Raw genomic sequence first — 22,383 nt, forward strand, 5'->3', positions numbered from 1 at the left:
AAATGAGATGAGGAAATGAACAATAGGCAAGGAAAAGGGATTGAAGAAAGGAGGTGGGTGGGTGGGTGGTGGGGACATGAAGGAGTGAATGTGAGTGAACGTCGCTTCTACTCCTGATTTGCAGGGATTTTATCTGGCTGTTGCATCAGAGTGGGGAAAGCGTGGGCTACGGCTGTAGTGGCGTCGTGGCTGGACCCTACTGACAGACAGGCCAAAATATGGCTTTCTTCTGCTGCTGATTAAAGAAGTGCAACAAAAGGGTGGAGGGACATGGAGGACAGACGCCCTCACCAGTCACACACACACCCACCACAGGCCACATCAGATCAATCACAATGTAGATACATTTCATAAAATGTAACAAACATGTAACAGCATCAAAGAAACAGTCAAAGTCACCTTGATGTGTATCCAAAAAAAGGACACAAGTTAGTTAAGGACACAAGATGATTTTTATTCCTTTCTTCTCATAAAACAATGATGGTTAAAAATTCAGAGCATTTCAAAGGTAAACAATAAACACACTAATTTTTTTTATCCTTGAGAGCAACTCTAAAGATTTTCTTGTCTCACCTGCATCACATTCAACATTTTTTTACTGTTAAAGAGTAATGTAGTATGTAGTAATGTCTCAACATGTGCTGTACATCCCAAAAAGCCCATAAATAATGATAAAAAAAACAGTACATTATAAAAATTTGTGTTCCCAAAAAACAAAAGAAAAATTCCCAGAAAAAAAGTGAAATGAGTAAACCTCAGAGTGCTCCGTATGTAATACATATAATAACTAACCAGAGAGACATACAGACTCACACAACACAGAGGCTGGTGCTGGGTTTGAGAGACACTGTCCCCTGCTGGTCAAACCAACAGCTAATAACCTGCTGATACAGCAGCAAAGGCAAACGGTGACACAGGATCACCAACACATTGATAAACATGAGCGAATTTAAGGTATCAAAAAACTGACACCGGAAAAGGATTGCATGGATTGATGGTCACATTTGCTTTTTGAAAACATTCCCAAACTATTCCTAACATTCATCCACTGTCCAACAAAGAGGAATGAGATGAAAAAAAAAATACTTCACAGAAAATTAAAAGGAATCATACAGAAGATTTAAAAATGACTTTTGGTAAAGTTAAAAAGTGTGCTTTTGCTAATAAAATATTGCACTTCCCCACATAAAGTCGTAGCAATTCACAGTTTGATTGGTCAAAAGGCAGACGTTCCTCCAAGTGAGTATCACATGGCATTCAACATTGCATAAGACAAAGTGTAAAGCTTTTTAGTCTATTTTTATAAATCAATGAGTAATCCGTAGTCAGTAAGTTTACTGTCATCCACAATAGTAAAAACCCTCTTCAATGATAAATCACCACAGAAAATGCTTTTAATTCTCCTAGTAGAGTTTGTACAAAAGCTCCAACACTGAGACGATTACCTCACTCTCATATTCCCTGTGTAACCTGTGAACCCATAGACAGACAAGGTACTCTGTGTACTATTTGCTCCCAATAACAACTTCCTCTCATCAACTAACATAACACTGGTGCAGACTGGACCACCAAACACATGGAAGTAAGATTCCCAATCTTAAAATAGTGATACAACGTAGGAGAGGAAAAGTGTGGGAAGCCACAGAGAAAGAGAGAGCACTCTATCGACCTGGAGCAGGAAGAGGAAATTATGTCACAGTTACAATGTAATATTTCAAAATAACTCTGCTGACTTTCACATGTGTCAACAGAACAACGGCTATCCACTGGACCCTCTTTTCATTAGGCGTCAGGTTTTGTGTGGGGATTGCTGTGTCATTGTCCGCTATGGCAGGTCTGCCAATATGGCTTAAATCCATTTTCCCCTTGTTCCAGTTGTAACCATGACCACTCAGCTAACCTCTTGTACCAGTACTTGTCCTTGCAGTCAAAATAACTGCACAAAAGTGGACCCTGATATATTGGTCATTAAACACAGCTTAAAGCAGATCTCACACTGGATGTAGTGCAGACAGACTCGTCACCTTCTCCAGTCACTTCACACGGGGCGACCCCACCCATGTACCAAGTGGCAAAGGGACTGAATAGCAAACATGTTTAATCCAACAAGGGCACATTTGAAGTGGCACAGTTTCTAAAAAAGGTTTGGAAAGGCAGTGGCGAGGAGGAAAAGTCACTGGATTTTAGACAGTCCACTGGCCAGGAGGAGTCTGAAGGGGACGGTGGAGCGTGACACCGTTAAAGGCAGTCTGTGGAGACCTGCAAAAAAAGGACCATAACATCACACACAATCACAAGGTGGAGCATTAAACTAGCAAAGTTAAGAAAAATATAGATTTATGTGAAATGAAAGTCTATTAATCACAGAACAAAAGTGAGTTGGGAGGCAATGGGAAAGTGCAGGAGAGCTGCCATGGTGCAGAGATGCTATCTGTACTGTGAGGAAGGGGATTGCGTGTATATGTGTGTTTGGCGTGTCCATGCTCTGAGCGCTTGTTTGTGTTGGGTGGAGGGGTAGAGGGTGTGTGTGCTGCGAGGGGTCTAGGGCGGTGTGCCTGAAGGTCCCAAGGGGACCTGACTCTCCGCTTGTCTCTTTACACTTTCCTGAAAGAATTGTATTCTTTCTATCTGAGGAAGAGAGACCAGCCCATAGGGAAATGGGGCCAAAGGTGGGAAAACTTATGACACAGCTACCCAAAGTGCAGTGAATTTCAGCACAACACTACCCCCACAGAGACAAAAATATATGCAAACAAAGCACTTTCCCCTTGCTTCGTGAAAATAAAAATGAAAGTAGACTGACCAAAGGCACGGATAAGCTCTCTCTGTACTGCCCAGGTGACTGTCTTGATCAGGGAGGCAGAAGTGAGACCAGCAAACAGCATGTTGTACAGGAAGACAATGTAGAAGTTCCCAAGCCAGTTATACCGACCAAAGTCTCCAAGTAGATCAAAGCGGGTGATCCCTAACAGGATGGAATAGAAGCAAAATTACACGTTTTACTTATGAATGAACTGCACAATGAACCTGCAACGTTTCATGGCAGACAATCGCCCTCTTGTGGCTGTTACTTAAACTACAAGTAAAATGTTGATTCAGCAGTTCTTGATACAAGATGCTGTGACCCAATTCCATACTAATTGTATACATTATGTGCGATATATCATTAGTATACTCTTTCTGCAGTTATACTACGGATTTCATCTCTTCACTGTCTCACCACCACCCACAATTTCTTTTATGTTTGGCAGCTGTAAGTAACTTTAAAACTTTAATTAGTGAATTGCATTATGGGACAAAGTGTAATGTTTTGGGGGGCTTTTATTGCCTTTAATTGGTAGTGATAGCTACCAATTAAAGTGTGACAGGAAGTGTGGGGGAGAGAGGGGGGATGTCACAATGTAGATAAGGGTGGCAGGTCTACCAGGTGAACAATCAGGATGAATTATTGATTGAATTATAACTTAAAACTGGGGTAGGCAGTTCTGTTTTGGCATAATTAGGAAAAATACCATAATAACCTTTCAGTATCTTGTAATTCAAGTGATCTTACAGACAGCTAGACTTCTGCATCGCCTCTTGGTTTGGTTTTCAGGCTTTAGAAAATCAGTCCAGTCACAGTGCAGTAATACAGCGCCCCCCCTCCCACAGGAATCTGGCCCCCCACTGTTTCTTGCCCCTGACCGAAGAAGCAGGGTGTTGCGGAGGAAGTCTGAGGCGTCCCGCTGTTATGATGCAGACACACAGACACCGGTGAGATGCATCTGGGTGCACCACACTACTGAACTAGTGGGCATGTTGGGCGGTGCTTGGTTTTGGATCTGCTATTTTCAAGCTTTAGGTCAAAAACATTCCCATATTACGGCTAAACAGCGCACTAAAATGTTTCTGAAAAAATTTGAGGCAAGAAACAGACAATACATTAACAGAGTATTAATTCATATTTGTTTGATTCAGTTTGATCTGAGTTTTGTGAGTCTGCTGCATTGCGCTAAAGGGAATTTATTTGCATAGAGTTGAAGTCCAATCGTGTTTGTGCAAATTCAGATACTCGCTGCGATGTATCCATCATGCTCAACATCTCCTGCTCTCCATAGAAAACGAATAATATCTGTCAACTTGACATCAGTCAATGGATCCAGTGTGCCTGCACCATTGGACGGCGTCGCAGCGCCCTCTGAAGCGTCATTGAGAAAAGGAGTCGCTGGCTCACACCATGGAGAGTGAGACCTATGAGGCTTAGCAAGGCAACCAGACTCCTTCTGCTGACGTTCAAAGTTGTGGGTTTGGTGGGAGGGGCTTAGTGTGGTGATAGGAGCAGCAAAGAGAGAGGCAGAAGGTTTTGCATTGTGTATATTCAAACTGCAGGCTTTAGTGTAGTCACTTGTCCACTGTGAACACACTACATATTCAAAACCTGCTAAGTATTGGTGTGTACTGTGGAACTGGGACACGCTGTAGTCTAATAAATACTGCATTGGCATTTATGTAAGGTCCTTACCAAGTGTTCGTGAAAAGACCGGCAGTGCTGAGCTCAGGATAAGCAGCGACACGCAGTTTGCAATGATCTGAAATGAACAGAACAATAGAGAAATGTAGAATTTACTATAAGGAGTAAACACAGAACATGACTGTGAGATAAGAGATGAGGGATGTGAGATACATGTAAAGGATATCTGCCAGTTACCTGTGTGAGGTTGGTGTCCTGTGCACGAGGCAGGAGGCCAGTGAAGAGAGGAGAACTATAGAAGCCCACCACTGAGGACACCATCAAATAGCTGTAAAATTCATTTTAAGGACAACACTGGAAAGAAGACTAACATACTCACAGAGATTGTACATAACATCCTAAACATCCTAGTAAATTATTAACAAGTTTTCAATGTATGAATGTAAAAGAATGAGTCAACATCACACCCTGGTCAAATATCAAGGAGTCTGTAAGTGGACTAGTCACAGCCAAATGGACATGACGCGTCAGCTCTGTGCACACACACTCAGAGGTGAATGGGATAAAAGGATACAGGATAAGGACTACTTGAACTGCAGCGCCCAGTGAGCCAAACATGGAGAAGGAGGCCATCCCCAGGTGAGGGTCCTAAAAAGCACAAAAATAACAGTCATCAGTGCACACAGATAACTGGCTGTGGTAAACCAAGCAGAAAATGTTCACAAGGTCTTAGCGGCTAAATCCTCACCTCCATCCCTCTGGGCAAAGCCGCCTCATCCAGGAGCAACTCCAACACATTGAAACAGACCATCAGTACACACATCACCTGAAGAGACATGCAAAGCAATTATACAACATTAAAAACAACCGTCTGCGTTTATCAATATGAGTTAAACCAGCCTGTGAGAATAAATTAAAATTATAATTATAATTATAAAATGGTGAGTACCGTCAGTGCGAGGAGCATGAGCATGGCCAATGGATAGCCCAAGTTTCGCTGCCACGGGGACGCTTTTCTACGCATTTCTGTGAGCAAAGCAACAGTAATAAATGAGTGTGCAACAACAAATAACTATACAATGTAATCACTGTGAGAGAAGCCCAGCAGGGAGCAGCCTGTTCAGTCAATCTTACCCAGGGCGATGCGCTTGCTCCGAACTGTTTGGTGCTCTTTTTTCATCGCCTCCATGTTCAACTTGACCCAGCATGACGTACTACCACCTTCAGACACAACAGCACACGATAGAGACAAAAAGACACATAAAGTCAGCTTTAAACTGAATCACCAGAAAAGGGCAAAGTAATGTGTTTATGGTGAGGCACTCACAGTTCAGTTTCCTGGAGAGTGAGTTTTCCTCAAACATGGTGCAGCTCAAAGTATCTTCTACATCTTCTAACAGCTGAGGGGGATAATAGGCATTAATCGATTCAGTTCAGAGCCACAAGCCATAACTGTTAATATAAGGGCTACTCTATGTGAAGTGGGCAGACTTTTATTAGTCACTGGGACTGTTACTCACCCGTGGTTTGACCAATAGGCTGCCAGTTACACTGAACATTCGGGACAACCCAAAGGGAGTGCACACTGAGGAGAGAAACACATAGATGGTGATTTGCAGGTCTAATACACCACAGTTTCTGTATAAAGTAATTGTGGTTGAGATATTACTTACACAAAAGCAGCAAGACTCCAAACAGAGAGATGCCTGAGTACAGGTAGGGAAGGTAATACTCCCACAGGTCTGACATTCAGAGAAGGAGAGTGTGAGCAACTAAATTAAAAACTGCAAAAATGATTGTCACAGAGGAATCTACAATGCATGTGACTCACCGTAAAGGCTCTTTCTGGCTATGTTATCATGGAGGAGCGCTGATGCCACCCACACAATGCCCAGCACAAGCAGAGCCAGCAGCAACAGCAGCACAACTGCTTCATAAACTCGTGCCATAACCCCCTAAAACAAACAAAACCAGAACCGGTTCACACACAAGTCTTTATTAAATGGTTTGGTTTAGTCCAGAGTCGCAATTTGTGAGAAGACGCCAAAATCAGGTACCTTTTTGGACCCTGCAAATCCCTCAGACTCCGTGAAGAAGTAGGCAAAGGGCATGAGGAAGACCAAGGACAAATTGGAGAAAAGGAAAACTAGGTTCCACAACCCTGACAAGAGAGGAAGAGAGATGTTCCAAATATTAATTTTTATTGCAAACATTCATTAGGGTTCAAACTGTATTGAAACACTTTGGCAGTACCAATGTCAGCCACTGTGAGGTACCAGGCAGTGTAGACTGACAAGACTGAACACCAAGTCAAATGTGCTAATAAACAAGAATGTACAACAATTAAAAGTGAAAAGCTGAGATTATTATTAAAATGTGTCTCACATTAAACAACACTACATGCCTGGTTAACTTTTGGGCTTCATAACTATTAACTATACATCTTAGCTTATCAATTAAATAAAAAAAACATTCTTATTCAGATGGAGCTGAAGGGTTTGACTGAGGCAAACAGCAGCAGTTGGTAAACAGCTGGACCATTTTTTCAAAAACCCAAATAATGCACACAACAAGGTCACAGCTACTGTATCCATAATAATGATCTGTTTGGACACAGGCCTGTTGTGTATTGATTAGCGGGTTATTTACAAGTGAGCCTCGTTAAATCTGATCCAGTTTCCAGACTAATCCCCTGCGTTGTTTGACAGGTTTTACCATTCGTGTTAGTGTTTGGGGTTGCTGACTAATAAACAGAAAATGTACCGTGGATAAGAGATCCGTTGAGCCACTGCATGTAGTAGCTCTGTGGGAAGGTGAGCAGCACCTCATTGGACAAAATAGAGATGGGAAGAAGGAGCACAGCACACACTGCCACAGACAGGGTGAACGTACACAACCACAGCCTGGGAGAGGGAGAAAGACAGGCCATAAGCGAGGTCGCATGTGTATTTGTGCTTAGCCTTAGCGTAACAGCAAAACCTAGGTGAAAGGCTAGGGTGGCACTGGATAAGGTAATACGGTGCCAGCGTGTAGGGACAAAGGGCAGAGTGACACTGATGTGGATGCCATCCCAACCAACAACCTCATAAGCACACAGGCACACACACAAGACAGGGCAATAAATCTACACCCAGCTGGCCTACAACACATGTCACGTTGACTAAAGGTATCTGTTCAACCATTCACACTGACACTAATCAAAGTGAAGGAGTGAGAACAGATTGCTGTGCAGTTAATCATTAGAGGTTTTTACTTACGCAATTTTGTTAACGGTGGCATCTTCAACATCATCTGAAACAGAGTAGAGAAAGAAAAAAAGAATAGGATTACACAACTATTACAAAAGTGATTCAGACTTTTGTTTGTTTTGACATCTAAGTTTTAACAAGGTTAAGTTGCCACAGGCATAACCAACGTCTTTTCTAGGAGGAACCATTTTCTACTGAGACAGGCTTAAAGACAGGTTGTTCTGACTGCAAATCAGATAAAGTGTTGAAATGTTAATAGATAGCAAGACTGTGTTGTCATAAGAAAGGTAAAATCTATCTATCAATATCTCTATACAGGGGAGAGCTGTAATAGAAGCAGTCCATACAAGGATGAAAAAAGCTACTCTCACTGGCCTCAAGAGTGGGGGGCGGGTTGGGGGCAAGCATGTTAGGAACATTCTGTTCAAGTGAGACCAAGACTAGTAAAAACTGAATTACACATGGGTAGGAAACTGCAAGAAATGTAGTATTAAGAATACCAAAAAGACCCTTCTGTAAATGTAAGTATGCATGTCCAAAACACTTTATAAACCCCCCAAAAAAGCCAGTATCATGCAACATGCTATAGATCTCTAGCTATTTATACTGTATTATTGCTGTACTTTGATAAGTAATATACACCACTGTGCATGATACTGTAACTTCTTCCTACATAAATGTTGCCACAGATGTTTAATAATGGAGGTATAGCCCGAGGAGCAAAAACCAGTTCTTGACTCCTTAATGACAAAAACAACTCTGTCGAGTAATATTGCGCAATTGTCATTCGGCTGCGGGGCACGACTGTTCTTGCTGTTGTTGCTACACAAGCAACATTTACAACAGTGGGTTAATGCATAGCAGGTTCCTTCCCCCGCCCCCCTCAAAAGAGAAGAAAAAGAGCTGGCCATCTTCCCGGTCACAACCCAGCCACAGCGGAGCAGAGAGGCGAGTTGGACATCCTACATCTGCTTCCAATAGTGGCCAGTTATTGGATTCATTATGCAACTCTCAGCCCATTCACACAGCGGACATTTAAAAAAATTTTGAGTTTTGAGAACACATTGTTACAAAGCTGACAGCACTGTGTTGACCATAACATATTTTTCTACATTGTTCCCACTGTCACTAACTCAATAATGGCAAATTAAGCCAGTTTCATGAAGTTGGTTGTGCAGTATGATTGCAAGTAGAGGGAACTTCAACTCAAAACTCTGTTTATCTTGTAGGAACATTCTTCAACGCCCCTCCACCATCCTGATCCACAGGGATACTGTCTGAAGAGGTGGTTGCATGTTACGTAACACACTTTCTGCACCTCTGGATTGCTCCAGTCAAGGTCCAGAGCCTTGGGTTTGAAATGTTGCCAGTGTGTAAACATACATATGTGTAAACTATATTTATGCAACTTGTAAGCAAACACACAGCTATTATTAACACCTACAAATATCTACATATAAATGTGTAAATGCATGCAACTTAGAATTTATATGCAATAAAAAAATATTTAAAAGTATAAACATGATGTTTGCAAAACAAAAGAAGAGACTATTTACTCAAAATAGAAAGGGTAGTGTCTTAGCAACACCTGTGCTTGCTTGAAAAGTGTGGCCAACATACTCTGCGGGGGGAAAAAAAATTCCAAAACACCAATGTAATCAGTATGCTCGTCAACACCATCAATTCCCCTCCCGGCAATTCTCCATAAGCCTGTGATAGAAATCTTTCTCACAGAGCAAAAACTCACCTGTGACAAACTCTGCAGTCTTCCTGAAGTGGGTAAGTATGAGGTAGGATAGTATGTAAAGGCATGTAAACAGGAGTACACAGATCTGCAGAAGAGACAGAGAATAATTTCATTTGCATCAATTTGTACAATTTAAAAACATGTAAAAAAAAAAAAAAAAAGGGACATTTATTTGACTTGTTTAGGCAACTAATTTGCACAAAGAAAGTGCAGTCGTCTTAACAAACTGTCATGTTCAGTCCAGTACAGCTGATGAGCAACACATTTATTTAGGTTGGCTCATATCCCTGATTTTCTATGTTCTGATAAGTCTTAAAAGTGGGGGTGGATATGCAGCACAGATACCGAAAACACCCGAGAGACAGAAAAGGAGAGGAGATGGCAAGCAAACAGTCACGCTACAACAGATTTGTTCCTAATAGAATATTCTGGAGGGTTTTTGTGCTGATAAACAGCAAGAAATAAACAAAAAGGTTATGTATTGCTACAAATGCAAACAGCCCAAAACATTCACCATTTTGCTAAGGTTTAGAGAGACAGATGGAAGCAGAAGATTATCACTTTATTCAAAGAGTGAAATGGGCGACAGTGATAAACTAGACAGGATTAAGAGGAATAAGAGGAGAAAGAAGGGTTAATACCAGTGACAGATAGCCCCAATACTGCCTGTAAAGATCATTGTCTGACATTACACTAAATCTACCAACAAATTTAGGCTAAACCTATATTCACTCAGCAATCTGTCGACTCCTCTGACAAAGCTCTCAACATCTCATGTATGACCATTATACAAAACAAGAGAGAGCAGTTACTGTAATAAAACTTAAAGGAAAGGGTGCATGCACTCTCCTCTGCAGCAACGTATTAGAGAATAGGAAAGTTCCTGGGCAAAGTGGAAATTAAAACTAAACAATGTGAGTCTGACAGCTCCTGTCCCACACAAGTGCTTCTCATGATTAAGATCCCTTGGGCTCTTTCCCATTCCTGCATTGCAAATGATGTGAACACACAGTTAGCATGTCAGTAAAAAAAGTTATAAAAGTTAGGGATGTTTCTAACGACTAATTTCCCAGTCGATTAAACTTAGACCAGTGTATTAGTCTAAAAGTAAGAAAAACACAGTCAATATTGAGCACAATTTAAAGACCAACACAAACCCATGTTAGTGTGAGTCTTTACATTGTGCTCAATATTGACTGTTTTCAGACACACACACACACAGCCAAGGCTTTACAAGTTATTCTTTTAGATACAGATAGCCCAGTACGTCCTGTTACACGGATGATTTGACACATTAGATTATCTATTTAAATGTCAGTAAACATGTTGGGATACCACTGAAATGGGCAACATAAGGTCGGTATCTTCCTGCCAGACAACGGCACGAATGAGTGATGAAAAATTAAGAAGCTGTTCATGTTATTAGAGAAAGAGTGTTCAGGATTCACGGCTGCTTGATTAAGTACATCTGAGGCTGACAGGAAATCAATCGTTTTAAGAGGTATCCTGTCATGAACCTTGGTCAAATTCTGCTCTGCTGGTGCTGCTGAATGAGAGGTCACAGCATCACCAACATCACCAGGATTTGTCCCCTGTGGACCAGGATTGTCCACATAAATGCCATGTTAATTCCACCCAACAGTGGCAATACTGTGCACCAAAGTGTTGCACTGACAGATTAATTATGTTGCCAGATCACAAGCACTGATCAAAACATTTCCGCTTGGCAGTTCAGAGGAAGCTTGGTAAGGGTAGCAGATAGATGTACAGCATGTAGAAGTCTGTCCCCGAGGTAACAACAGAAACAAACAAAGAGACAGAGGCTTTCTGGTGAATGGTGCAAAACCAGTTTTTTTTAAAAAGGATGCAAACATAATGAGTTCCTTGGAAGAACAAATAGCCTAGAAATTAATTATTGTTAAGTATCAGGTTTCCATGAAAGTTATGTTACAGTTAGTCCAGCCATTTACAGTGCCCATTTACATCCGTGATTCTATTATTCTAAATGCATAACAAAAGGTTTTTTTCTTTTAAATAGATCACTGGGACATATGGCACAATAACAAATGAGGCTGGGGTGTGGGTATACACCCCTCCTCCTGTACAGTTTAACAGTTGAGGTGTTGACCTATTTAAGAATGGAAACAAAAAAAAAATCAAAAACAACTCAAACAGTTGCCTGATCTACAAAGTTCAACTGCTGATATAAGAAACCTGTTGTTTCTGCTATATAGTATCTCTCATAGGCTACAGCAAATAAAGAAGTCAGACATATCTTGTAGTCATGCTGTACTAAGACCTACCTAACAGGACTGCAGTGTGCATTACATATGCATATGGGCAGAAAACTTTCATTTCAAACTAACAATAATGTAATCTGTGGAGAAATACAGTGTTTCACTGTGGATACCACCTGCATCGCACGAAACAATGGACTGTACACAGCTAATCAGCTCAGTCTGCAAAATTGTTCAATAACGGAGTGTAATTTGGCAAGAAGCTTGCTATGGTTAATCCAAAAAAGGAAAAGCAGGGAACAAAGAATGGGTATTGAGCGAAAAATAGGTGGAAAGGGCTAATAACACCCTTTTTAGTTGACGTAAGTGGGGACACGTGCTGATTGGTAATGTTGAGAGCCGGAAGCACATAACAGGCCACTGAGTAGAGCGTTTAAAGGAATTCAGTATTCAGACGGACATCATTGTATTGAACACAAAGTCCCAGGGCTCACAGTTCGCTCTCAAATTTATAAAATTCACTGAGTAATCTAAATATTCTTGTGCTGATTCAAGCAAAACACAATTAAGCTCAAATGTTTTAACATCTTGCCTAACCTTGTAGTTCCTGTAATAATTCAGTGGGAGTGGGAGGTTGGCAGTGGCACAGGACATCCTTGCAAAATGTCAAGTGGACTCCCTCAGAGAGTGTTATTTCAGGGGCTCCTAGCCTCTTGTCCAGCTAAACACATTCAGGCGTGCAGGCATGTCAGCCTTTGTTTATAACTAAGAGGATAGATTAGGCCCATAAGGCCTATTCAAGATTTAATCAACAAAAATGTTGCACGGGCAAAACCATTCTAATCCGCTAGCAGGTGGCAGCTACACTGTGCTGTGTCAAGAGTTCATTTTACCTGAATGTATCAATATTTATCAATATTTGATATCTTAGTGATATAAGATTTCAGAGAAGCAACAACTGAAAACCCAGATAGGTAATTATGTCCTTGAGAACAGGAAATAAATGACAGCAGTGACAATGAGCTTATTCCACAGCCTCTCCTTAGAAAATAAACCAAAATAAAGTCAGAAGCAGAAACAAAATTACAGATCATTAAAGTCTCAAAACACATGTAGCAATTGATTCCTAATAAACACACATTTGGAATAGAGTTTTTTTTAATCTGCCCTTTAAGGTTACATTCTCTACTCAAAGCGCTTCTCTCCAGGTCACCTGATATCTTAAAGTGTGCTGATGCTGGGTGTCCCATATCTCCACTTTTATTATGCTGATCATTGATCCCTCTGGATCCCTCTGGGCTCAGGGTGCGGGCTCTGGGTGTGTACTCCTGGCACCAACATTTACACCATCTCACGCAGACAAGTTCTTTAATCCGCACTTGTTACACTTGCCAGATGCTCTCATCTAAGATTGATTTACAATGTTGCATCAGCTCAAGGGAAGACAGACATTTGGCTGAAATCGCATTTTCAGTTGTTAGCTGCTTATTTTGCTTAGTTATCCATTTACAGAACACTTGGTGGGTCTGAATTTTGAGATGCATGTTTACTTGGTATTGTTTCTTTGGAATTTGGGAAGAATTACTGTTGACTTGCAGAAATCTCCTCTGCTCCTATGAGGCTTTTCACAAAAAGCTGTATAAAGCCAACACTTCACATAAATACTGCCCAGTTTTTTCTGCTAGTGAAGCACAGAATTATACCAATCGTCTGCGCTCCAACAACAGACGCTGAGTAGTGTCATTATGTAAATGAGCCTTCTTGTCTTGTGAGCACTCAGAGATAAGTGCAGGCACTCTTCTAACTTCCTCTGCCAATGTATATGTCCTGTGACTGCAGGATCCCCTACATATTTATATAGGCCTTCTCTACCTCTGATTATAAGAATTCCTTTAATACGCACGCTATTTTAATATCTGAATGGTTTTTAAAGTTCAGTTGATCAGTTTCTGGATGCTCAGACATAACAAAAAAAATCTCCCTTAAGTTAAAAAACAAGCACTAATGGGGAGAGTGTCTGCAGCTTATAGGTATAGATCAGTAATCACCAATATCTTCTTTTAAAAGATGCCTGGCTAAATGAGATGCTATTGATTTTACAAATAGAACAGTAATATTTTAATACACCTGATTTGCACGCTGTTTTCAGGTTCCTGGGAACCCTTACTTGACTGTATAAGATGCTTAAATTTTGCCTCTTGTATATCTACTGCATAAAGTATTTTTCACATTTCGGTGTATTGCACAAATTAGTTTAAATTGCCACTTTGTTTATAAATTCTTTAAAGTTAAAATGTGATACACACAGCTTATGCAAGTCATGCTCTTACTCTGGCATGTTATCACTGCTGTATCCATCTACAGTATCTATATCTGGTCCTTCCAATATGTTGAGCCTTTATCAACTGGATGCTTTGCTATGTGAAATCCTACAACTGTGTTTACACTGCTGTCACATATTCTTTAATTCAAAACGAGCTGATCGGTGATGAGCTTGGCCCAAAGCCAATAATAACCAGAGATGCAGAGGCAGCTGACCAGCCTGAGAGAGAGCACTAAGAGGAGATGGTAAGCTGGAGACTCGAGGCCATCCTGTGGCTTAGGGGGTGTCGACTAATTGCATTAGGTGAATGGGACAATGTCAGAACAAGGGCATTAGAATAAAGATAGGCATTTTGTTTCTTGCTTGTGGAAAATGATATGATATATTACTAGAAAACTGTAAATGTATGCCTGGTATTAAAAGCATGGAATCATCTAGCAGGTGTAATCGTCTCCGTCATTAAGATCTAATGTACGTGGACTGATCTAGTCACTTATAACTTATATTTGGAAATATCCGAGCCTGCCACTAGAAACATAGATGGGGAAAGACACCTCTGGTGCTGTGCTGTGAGTCGGTTTCAGAAACACCTTAAGATTTCCTCAGATTACTTCTCCGGGAACAATTTTACAATTTAAAGCAACAGACATTTTTCCACAGAAGAAATTTTGACTTGTCATAGGAGGAAAGGTACAAGTGTAACTAATAAAACTAATCTAGATCAGTTCCATAAAGAGTGTAATTAAATATCACAGCCTAAATATAAAGCAGTTTAGTTGTTCCTCTGAAAAAGGTCTGTTGGATTCACTAGTTCATATATTCTAGCCTATATGTTTTACTGTTGTAATGACTCAATCTCCCCAGGGGATCATTACATTTATATATTCTATACTTCACCCATATGCACCTACATGCTGGCCTAATGTACAGCTCCTCTCTCACAGTACTAGTACATTGTGAACTATGTGTGAGTGTATTCTTATCTATTTACAGTAGAGCACAAACCAGGGTACATTGATAAGTTAACCACTGGTTCTAAAATATGCAACAGAAAAGATGTTGGACAGTATCCCTTATGGTACGCGGTATCAGCAATATCTCCAATCTTAGGACATGAACAGCCTAGGAGATCTGAGTGTACTTTTAAAGGGTTAAAGGTCAGTATGCCTTGCTGTAGCTGAACTGATCTTTCTGGCAAGTCTGAAGTTCAACAGGCTGTTACACAAACTGGGAAAAGAGCAGCACAAGTAAAAGATGTTCATCTTAATTGTAGAGGAACAATGGAAATGTGCAGTGGGGTTGGGTCCAAGCAATGGCAAACAGATAAAGGAAGATTTAGGAAGAGGCCCAGGTCTTTACAAACTCAACAGAAGAGCCCCAGATGCTGTTCCTGTGTTACCTCATGACCAGCTGCATCCGCGCTATAATTAACAGTCAGAGCCATTGACAGTATATATATATATATATATATGAGTGTGTGTGTGCAAAGCCAGAACAAGCGACCTTCAAACAACCTAAAAGTCACGTTAAACTCACAGATACTGCAGATCAATGCTGAAATATGAGACAACTTAAGAGCTGAAGGGCTAACCCACCGCTAAAGTCACAGGAAACAAAAACGCTTTGCTGGTTAAACAACGTGGCTCATGAGGTTGCCAGTGGCATCGTTTGCAGGCTCATATGCATATTAACCGACGGCTGCCGCATTAGCCCGGCGTTACTTACTATAGTCTCCCGGACACGGTTGTGGAAAAGTTGCTCTCTAACCGACACGTCGTCCGCTTCCATTCTCCGAAACCATACCAGTATCCTCCGGCTTTAAAAGCGCTGGAGGGAAGCGAGGGGGGGATGGTTAAAAAGATAAAACACGGGGCATCTTCTCATGAATGCCGTGGATGTGTCGCTGCTGGCTGGCCCGGCTGTGTTTAAACGGCGGAGCTAGCCTTCTGCTACAGTAGAGAGAGAAAAAAAAAAAACAGTAACAAGGAGGGGTCGTCCGGAGGGGGGCGGTGCTACACAGAGGGCAGGAAGCTGGAGAGCTCTACAGGTAGCAGTCTATCGTCATTATAATTAATAGTCATCATCATGTTTGTGTCATTTATATCCACAGGTGTGTGTATATACCAAACGTACCAGAGAGGATAATTAAAGACTGGATAAGAAATGTGCTTCACTGTCAGAAGCAACATATTCAGAATCAGTTTTTATTGGGCAGGTATGTGCACACATTTAACATTGCTCTTAATGTACATAAACAGAATAAGCATAAATAAACAGGACAAGCTCAATAAAATAGACATAAACTCCTATGTACAGTTATACATATGTATATCTATAGCCTTTTCTCCACTAATAGATACTGCTCTATATATATTTTTGTTTTTTGTTTTTTGTCCTGTGCAATTATTTATTTTTATACCATGCCACTACCTCCTGCTGTAACCTGTGCAGTATTCCATGTATTTCATACATCAATCCAACTGTATAAAAAGCTCTATATAGTGTGCATACAACTCTTATTCTTTTATTCTATTTTCATTATATCTTGTATTTTTCTATTCTATTTTTATTTAATGTGTATTTTCATATCTGTTGTGTTGCATCTGGAGCTGCTGTAGCGAGTGAATTTCCCCAGTGTGGGATCAATAAAGTCTATCTTATTGAAATCATATATGATAGATATAAGATATAAGATAGAATAGACTTTACTGATCCCACACTGGGGAAATTATATATATAAACAAACAAAAACCAAGACAATATTCAGTGTAGTAGTGGGGTCAGAAGAATTGGGTATGGACTAATTTATGCCTTAAATAAGTATAAATTACCCACTTTTGCATATTTAGCTTATCCAAAAATAGGTCAGCAGTATTTGCACACCGTCACTGAACTGCTGCTGTTTGACTTCAGGCAGTAAGGTTAATTACGAAATTACCATTAGCCATTGAAGTATCAATATTGACCAACAGACTAAAGGGTGAGACAACTACATGTATTCTGTCTGACATATTCCTCATCCCTCACCCCTCCACGCCCCTTTAAATCTGATTTTCAGTGAGCACAAAGAAACTTTTCACTCTCAGCAGAGGAGTGTGAAAACATCCTTCCAGTGTCAAACTCTGCACATACATCATTCTGCACAGTGACAATGAGACATGCAGCTGTAAGAACAAGAAGAAAAACAAGTTTTAGAGTGGAGGGGGACTTTAAGTGTTCCTTTTATGGGTTGAGGGTGATTCTGCAGTGACATGTGCAATTCTGTTTGCATAATGAGTACTTTTACTCTTGATACTTCAAGTTCAATTTCTCCGTACTTCAAGTAACGTACTAAGGAATATTTTTACATAGTGGTATTGATACTTTTGCTGAAGCTACTGTATTTTAAGAACCTAACTTCTTACAACCCTTGTTGTTGTTTTCAGGCAGTAGGTTTTGGATTTCTATAATAGTTTTATTTTTTTGTCAGTTTCAGCATGTGCTTGGCAAGGCTTTAATTCAGGGTTTAGTGTTCTTAATTTGTGTATTGCTATGAGTCTGCAATGCATTGTTTCATTAAAACGTTTAACAAACAAAATTATTCACTTTTTGAAGCATTTAGCCGAACATCACACATGTCCCTTTCCGACCTTTTCTTTACCTTATCAGTTCAGATGATCAAGGGAACTAAATGTTGGTGCTTTAAGGCCACAGCGTAATTTCATTGCCATGATCCAAAGTCCATCTGTTGCAACAACATACACCATCTTCAACTACGGAAAGGACTGGAAAGGACTGAAATTATGGGCTTATGGGCAGTAAGTAACCTAGTTGCTATTAAATAAAATCAAATTACATGACTGATATAGCCTTTGGATTAATTGCGGATCGGCCTGTAGAGAAAGGTTGGTTCCTACAATCTCATGTCTGACTTTTTTCGTACAAGACTTGTTTTCTCTCAAACCCCCCCCCCACACACACATGTATTAACATGGACAGTTACAGCTTACTATGTTTTTGGATCACGTAATGACTTAAAATGACAATGTCTATCATGAGCTAAATCCCTCTTATATAATATATTATTTAACCATGGAACTGGATCACAGAGATTAAAATCCCTTTGAGTGTGTCAGCCAAGATACCAGCAGCACACAGATTGCAGAGAAATCTACTGAATGTATAACACAGACTTGTAATGAAATAAGTTGGTAAAAGCAATTACAAATGTTATAAAACATTTTTTTTTTTAAATTAAATTAAAAAATAATGAATTAATTAAATTGGTAAAATACCTATCAGAAGTCCATATAGCAAGATATGAATATATATATAAATAACACCGGATCAAAAACATAAACTATAATTCAAACCAAATGAAGTCATCCAAAAAACACTGACAGCTTGATTGGCTCACCTCTAAATAAGACAAGATGTTCCTTTACTGATCCCCTGTAGGGTAAATTCAAATTGGCACAGCAGCATAGGGGAATGTAGCATGAATGTAAATTACAAATTATAAAGAATATTTATTAACTCCTGTCAAGAACTGACATATTCCTACAGTTTGACTTAGGTACGGTAAGACTAATCTCTCCTGTTTTTTCATTGCAGGTACTCATCAAGTATGACTAATATTTACTTGTACAGGGACTGATTCACCGAGGCCAAAGTATGGTGAAAAGTGTAATGGTAGCCTATGCCCTGTGGGCAGCAGGTGGACCTTTGGGCTTCCACCATTTATATTTAGGAAGAGACAGCCACGCTCTGTTATGGATGCTAACCCTGGGAGGATTTGGATTTGGCTGGATCAGAGAGTTCATACGTATTCCTGCATATGTCAGTGAGGCCAATCAAGATGCAGAGAAAGAAAGAAAAAGACCCCCCACCAAGGTTCCTCCATCTGTAGGCCCTGTCAGATTTGCTGGACAAGTGTGTGTTGGGATCTACTTTGGCACTGTGGCTCTGATAGGACTGAGCTCCCTCAGTTTCTTCTACTTGATCGTTCTGCCTTTGTGTGTGGGTGCAGGGGTACATCTGGTGTCCAGTGTTGGTCAGCAGACTTCAGATCTCCAAAAAACTTTGACTGCTTGTCTCATAACCTCTACTATTTTCTATGGCAGCACTTTATCACCTCTGCCTATAAGCCTGGCTGCCAGTGTCACTGCAGCGCAGCACAGCAGGTTCAAACCCCCACAGACACCCGGGAGCAAACAGAAACTAGGTGAGGTGATCTGACAATAGCATACCTTGATAACATTGCTTGTCTAAGAATTTTTAAGGCATACTAAAATTAAATTTATTTCTATCTTTCGCAGTTCCACGGCTTTACAGGCTTGGTCTAGCCTGGCTGGCCTTCTCTGCTCCGTTGGGTTACTGTATTTTCCATAACACCACAGCCACCCTGTACTACCTGTCTGACTGTGTAGCAGCACTGCTGGATATTTTCTGGTTTCTGCCTTGGCTCAGAAGTGTGTTGGAGTACATTCTTTTAATGCCATATCGGGTCTTGTGTTTTCTTACTGGAGGGGGGTACTATGAAGAGGCTTGGAAGAAAGTGCTGGAAATACTGCTCAAAGAATACACTGAGAAAGAAAAAGAGGCACTGCAGGTGAGGGATCTCATATCTCTGGAAAGGCTATATAAGTGATGAGTTAAAATAGTGATTGTTCGAGGTGTATACTGTACGTCAGTCATTGCTCTGGCAAAGCTATAATTTCCAAACTGTGTATCTGGATATATTTGTGTTGCAGGTGTTGTCACTGGAAGTAGAGGCCTCTCTTGAGGAGATAACTCGCAGCTACAGGGAGCTGGCCAAGACATGGCATCCAGACCACAACCCCAGCAAGGAGGCTGAGGCAACGTTTTTGAAGATCCAGGAAGCTTATGAAGTCCTCCTGCGACGGCACAGACCTCATCGATTCAAATAGTTGCCCTTCATTCCTTACTGAGTGGCCTGAATAGTTGCCAGGGCACAGTGAGACTCCTGATCTCATTATTTTTCAGTCATTTTTTTTATTTTCATGGAAATCAAGAGCACGCATAAAGACACTGACATTATAACACAGCTGTCTGATCTGGTTACTTTGCAGAGTTGGTCTCAAACAGCAGTTTGCTGCCACCTGGTGGTGCTACAGATGACTATCGCCATAAACTATTTCATCACAATTTTACTTTTTTGTTATTAAACGCTAAACTACCACTGCCAAGAAGTTTTCTTTTTTTTCACAGCGTGAATATTAAAATAAACTAGAACATTTCTCAAGAAATTTTGAGTGCGCCTGAATGCTCGGTGTGTTGCCTCCTGTTAAGAAGCTATTGGGGTCTTTATTTTGAAAAGCAAGGGTCATTCTGCGCTTCCTGTTAAAATACATTTACTCTATCTCTCTCTAGAGTCTCTCTATCTTGAATATTAGAAGATTTGAATTTAGTTTAAAGCCAAACTGTGTTAATTAGGTCATCTCAATCAGCTGTGTCCAATTAAGGGTTGCCATGGTAATGGTACCTGCTGTGTGTCCTGGGTTGGAGGCTTTATTTCATAGACTTTAGCTGAGTGACACCTCTCATGATTACACTTGTAGCACCTAAACTGTAACTCCTATTACCAAAATGGGGATATTTTCAGCAGGACAAGAGCCTGCTGAACACATTTAGTGAGATTTGTGTCTGTAGAGTCAAAAATGTGACCACACTAGCTGTTGGAAGAAGTGGCTGGTTCTGCCTCATTCCTAAAATGTCTTCTCCCACTTCAAATGGAAGTTAAAGCAGCAGTTGGTTGGTGCTCCTGTTGCTTGGAAGCTCATTAAGACAAAAGTTTAAGTCCATTTGCTTCCACAGTTACATGTCTGTGACCGGCACACATTTTCCTATGTCTTGATGTACAAATTATGTAGATGGAGTGATAATGGTGGCTCTGACAGCAAGTTGAAGACAAGCACTTTAGACTCTCTAGTGATGATGTCACCCTCTCTAGCTCTGAACATTCCACGCAATACACACTAATGGAAAACTCTCAAAAAGACTGACATTTCCATTAAGTTTAAACCATGATTGTGTAAAAAGTATGAAAGATGTGAAAAAGCTGAATTAATGTCAGAAAGTCTTACTTATCGTGAACGTTTTAAAGTTTGAATGGAGTTTCTATGTGAATGTATGAATGAGTAGTTAAGAGTTGAAAATTCATGGAAAACTGGGAATTCTCCATAAGGAATGAATGGGGGGAAAATCGCCAGAAAACGTGGAATATTTCGGAAATGATGAAAGGTATCAATGAGAAAAGTTATAGCACACTATTCCCGATCAAGCCACACGTTTTGATGTATTTTTTTTTTTTTGGGTGTATGTGCTTGCAAAGCTGCGGGACTGGATAGACACCATGTGCACATTCAGGCGCTCTGAATCTTTAAATGTGTGTAATAATTATGCAATAAATGTACCCGGAGCTGACATGCATCGATGCATTCGACAATCACTGAATCAAGAGCTCTGTTGTACAATTATTCGGTCTGTATCCCAGCATGGGCCCGGAAGTTGTTTGGGATTCCCAGGCAAAAACAACAACAACTAAAAATCCCGGAGATGCTGTCGGCGCCTGGGAAAACCAACAGCTATCAGGACATATTTAAAAAGGAAAACCCCGATCGGTCGCCAGGTAAGGGAGAGGCTTGTGGACTTCACCGCGGCGCTTGGTAAGACCATCCATCGATTTTAATTCGGAAGTCACCCCAAAATGGCCTGATATAGAAATCTGGTTTTATAACATGAACTGTCTCAAGCAACGGCTCATACATACGGTCAGATTCAAGGCCATGTGACTAAGTGGGAAAAACTAATACTGACAATATCTTTAAAAAAGTAATCATACTGTGTAGGCATCCGGTGAGAGAATGAATGCTGATGACTGCAGTGGACGCTCATATGCACAGGGTACGTTTACATATAAAGGAGAAGCTACTATACATTTGTGTGCACAGTCTCCACACTTTAATGTTTACTTTAATAATGTGGGCATATTTGTGTTTCAGGTAATGGAGGGGAGTCATCAACAGAACACACATGGCTGTATAGAATTGTTTTATAAAAATGATGTATGAATGTAAATGTGTTTTCTCTCATCCTCTCTCAACACAGCAAACTCCATTAAGGTTGAGCTGCAGTAATCAGATTACTGTAATAATATTACTTTCCCCAGTAACTAGTAGTGTAACTAATTACTAATACATTTCAGCAATATTATTACAGTAACCACCACCACAAGACATAATTAGTTACAATATTACTTTTGTTGGCACCCCTGACTGATCTGAATTCCAATCACATCCTTGGATACATTTTTGTAATTGTGAAGGAAACTAGTTTGGAAGATGGAAACGCTTATATTTAGCAGCTGGAAATATTCC

The 22,383-nt window shown here is 40.4% G+C and overlaps 3 protein-coding genes across 4 annotated transcripts in view; 2 read left to right on the top strand and 1 right to left on the bottom strand.

Moving 5' to 3' along the window:
• Window positions 1–446: 446 nt before the first annotated feature.
• On the bottom strand, window positions 447–15,938 carry lmbr1l (limb development membrane protein 1-like). Its single transcript, XM_035656947.1, has 17 exons — window positions 15,731–15,938; window positions 9,446–9,530; window positions 7,708–7,741; window positions 7,214–7,353; window positions 6,508–6,611; window positions 6,282–6,405; window positions 6,124–6,192; window positions 5,971–6,035; window positions 5,778–5,850; window positions 5,585–5,671; window positions 5,400–5,476; window positions 5,199–5,276; window positions 5,025–5,098; window positions 4,688–4,778; window positions 4,502–4,568; window positions 2,804–2,965; window positions 447–2,259 (listed from the first exon to the last, which is right to left on the bottom strand). Exons 1-17 carry the CDS (start codon window positions 15,791–15,793, stop codon window positions 2,174–2,176), a joined length of 1,479 nt encoding a protein of 492 aa, XP_035512840.1. The 5' UTR covers window positions 15,794–15,938; the 3' UTR covers window positions 447–2,173.
• Window positions 15,939–17,751: 1,813 nt separating this feature from the next.
• dnajc22 (DnaJ (Hsp40) homolog, subfamily C, member 22) lies at window positions 17,752–20,223 on the top strand. 2 transcript variants are annotated; one of them, XM_035656966.1, is made up of 4 exons: window positions 17,752–17,802; window positions 18,599–19,208; window positions 19,303–19,595; window positions 19,738–20,223. In XM_035656966.1, the coding sequence occupies exons 2-4, from the start codon at window positions 18,659–18,661 to the stop codon at window positions 19,912–19,914; spliced, it is 1,020 nt and encodes a 339-aa protein (XP_035512859.1). In that variant the 5' UTR covers window positions 17,752–17,802; window positions 18,599–18,658; the 3' UTR covers window positions 19,915–20,223. The 2 variants fall into 2 exon arrangements, with proteins under 2 accessions (XP_035512859.1, XP_035512860.1); XM_035656967.1 differs by lacking the exon at window positions 17,752–17,802 and having other exon boundaries at window positions 18,494–19,208.
• Window positions 20,224–21,439: 1,216 nt separating this feature from the next.
• ikzf4 (IKAROS family zinc finger 4) overlaps window positions 21,440–22,383 on the top strand; it is a 9,143-nt gene continuing 8,199 nt past the window's right edge. Inside the window, exon 1 of the mRNA XM_035656985.1 lies at window positions 21,440–21,519. Within this exon, the coding sequence (XP_035512878.1) occupies window positions 21,440–21,519 (80 nt within the window). The remainder of the gene's footprint in view (window positions 21,520–22,383) is intronic.

This window comes from Morone saxatilis, unplaced genomic scaffold (genome assembly GCF_004916995.1).
Source record: "Morone saxatilis isolate NCDOM2014 unplaced genomic scaffold, NCSU_SB_2.0 Contig15, whole genome shotgun sequence".
Taxonomy (NCBI): Eukaryota; Metazoa; Chordata; class Actinopteri; family Moronidae; genus Morone; species Morone saxatilis.